General features: G+C 63.9%; 1 protein-coding gene across 1 annotated transcript in view; it reads left to right on the top strand.

Moving 5' to 3' along the window:
• The window catches only part of LOC122541519 (multiple epidermal growth factor-like domains protein 8), a 9,426-nt gene extending 7,819 nt beyond the window's left edge, over positions 1–1,607 (top strand). Inside the window, exons 3-4 of the mRNA XM_043678345.1 lie at positions 73–199; positions 413–1,607. Of these exons, the coding sequence (XP_043534280.1) occupies positions 73–199; positions 413–1,579 (1,294 nt within the window). The 3' untranslated portion in view covers positions 1,580–1,607. The remainder of the gene's footprint in view (positions 1–72; positions 200–412) is intronic.
• The last annotated feature ends 102 nt before the right edge of the window (positions 1,608–1,709 follow it).

Genomic DNA, 1,709 nt, shown 5'->3' with positions numbered 1-1,709 from the left:
TCTCCCCCCCCCATGTCCCTGTCTCTTCCTCTCTCTCCTCCGTGTCCGTGTCTCTCCCCCTTCCTGTCTCAGGTGCCAGTGTAATGGTCACTGGGACAGATGCCGGGTGACGGATGGTACCGAGTGCCAGTGTCAGAACAACACAGAGACCAGCTGCCCGACGGCACAGACCGACAAGAGGGACTGCTACAAATACCAGGTGGGTATGACAGAGAGCCCCCAGTGCCTGGCCGGGGGACCACACTGTCTCTGTGCTCTGTCCCTTTCTCACTCCTCTCGCCTTCTCTCGCTCGGTGCCTGCTCCCTCACTGACTCCTCGCTGTGCCCTCTCCCTCGCTGTGCCCTCTCCCTCGCTGTGCCCTCTCCCTCGCTGTGCCCTCTCCCTCGCTGACCTCTACTCTCCTCTCTGCAGTGTGCCCGCTGTAAGGAGAACTTCCTGGGGAACCCAACCAATGGGCGGCAGTGCTACAGGCAGATCACTGTGGAGCAGGAGTACTGCTTTGACCCGACCTCCCAGAGTAACTGTTACCATGAGCCCAACATCAAGAACCTGCCTCTGGGCCGCAGTGTGCTGTTTGCCGTCCAGCCCAAATTCACCAACGTTGACATCCGCATCACCATCGATGTCACCTTCGGGGGCGTCGACATCTACATCTCCAACTCGCACTCTGCCTTCACGGTGAGCGTGGACCCGGGCACCGGCTTCCACCGGGTACTGGTGGGAGACCCCGAAGCGCGGAGGGAGGCGCCTAGCCTGAGGCGGAAGCGGGCAGCCGTCCACAATGCCAGTGTGGCACTGCCCGAGGGTCTGGAGCGGGTGAGGGAGGAGCGGGCGGAGGGCCTCACCACCTACGTGACGGTGGGCAGCCGGTACACGGTGCTGGTGGTGCGGGCGGTGAGGGAGAGGCTGGTGGTCACCTACCCTTATGAATTGCACGCCCTCAAGACCCAGCGGTTCTTCATGGTGCTGCTGGGCGTGGGCAACGGGGAGACGGGTGAATCCCAGGGCCTACTGTTCTTCCGGCAGGACCAGGCCCACATTGACCTGTTTGTCTTCTTCAGTGTCTTCTTCTCCTGCTTCTTCCTGTTCCTCTCGGTCTGCGTGCTCCTCTGGAAGCTCAAACAGTTTGTCAACTTCCAGCAGGAGCATCGGCGCCACATCCAAGAGATGAACAAGATGGCGAGCCGCCCATTTGCCCACCTGGCTGTCTACCTGGAGCCTGACCCTGAGCTGCTGCTGCTGCCCCTTCGCCATCAGCTGGGGCACAGGCTGAAGGCCCATAGGAGCCCAGACGGGAGCCTCCTGCCCCAGCTCCTGGGCCTGGCCCAGCCCGGATTCCGGGTGGGGCCCATCACCCTGGAACCCACCGACGATGGCATGGCCGCAGTGGCCACCCTGATGTGCCAGCTCCCCGGGGGTCCCCTGGCCCCAAACAGGGCCTGCCTGGGCTCAGCCCTGGTCACCATTCGGCACAACCTGCAGGAATACTGCAGCTCGGCATATGGAGCCAGCAACTCCCGGAAGGTCGGGGGAGGGGGGGGCATCAGCCATGACAACCTCACCAGCATGTCCATGTGAGCTGGCGCTGAGAGGGGGACACCGATGGGGTGGGGGGTGGAGGGGACAGGGCCCCGGAGGTGGGGGGGAGACAGGGTCCCGGGGGGTACTGGGCCCCAGGGGGGGGCAAGGAGGAGAGGGGACTGGGCCC

Source organism: Chiloscyllium plagiosum, chromosome 37 (genome assembly GCF_004010195.1).
Source record: "Chiloscyllium plagiosum isolate BGI_BamShark_2017 chromosome 37, ASM401019v2, whole genome shotgun sequence".
NCBI lineage: Eukaryota > Metazoa > Chordata > Chondrichthyes > Orectolobiformes > Hemiscylliidae > Chiloscyllium > Chiloscyllium plagiosum.
Note: the sequence above shows the minus strand (reverse complement) of the source record. Positions and strands in the feature narration are given on the sequence as shown.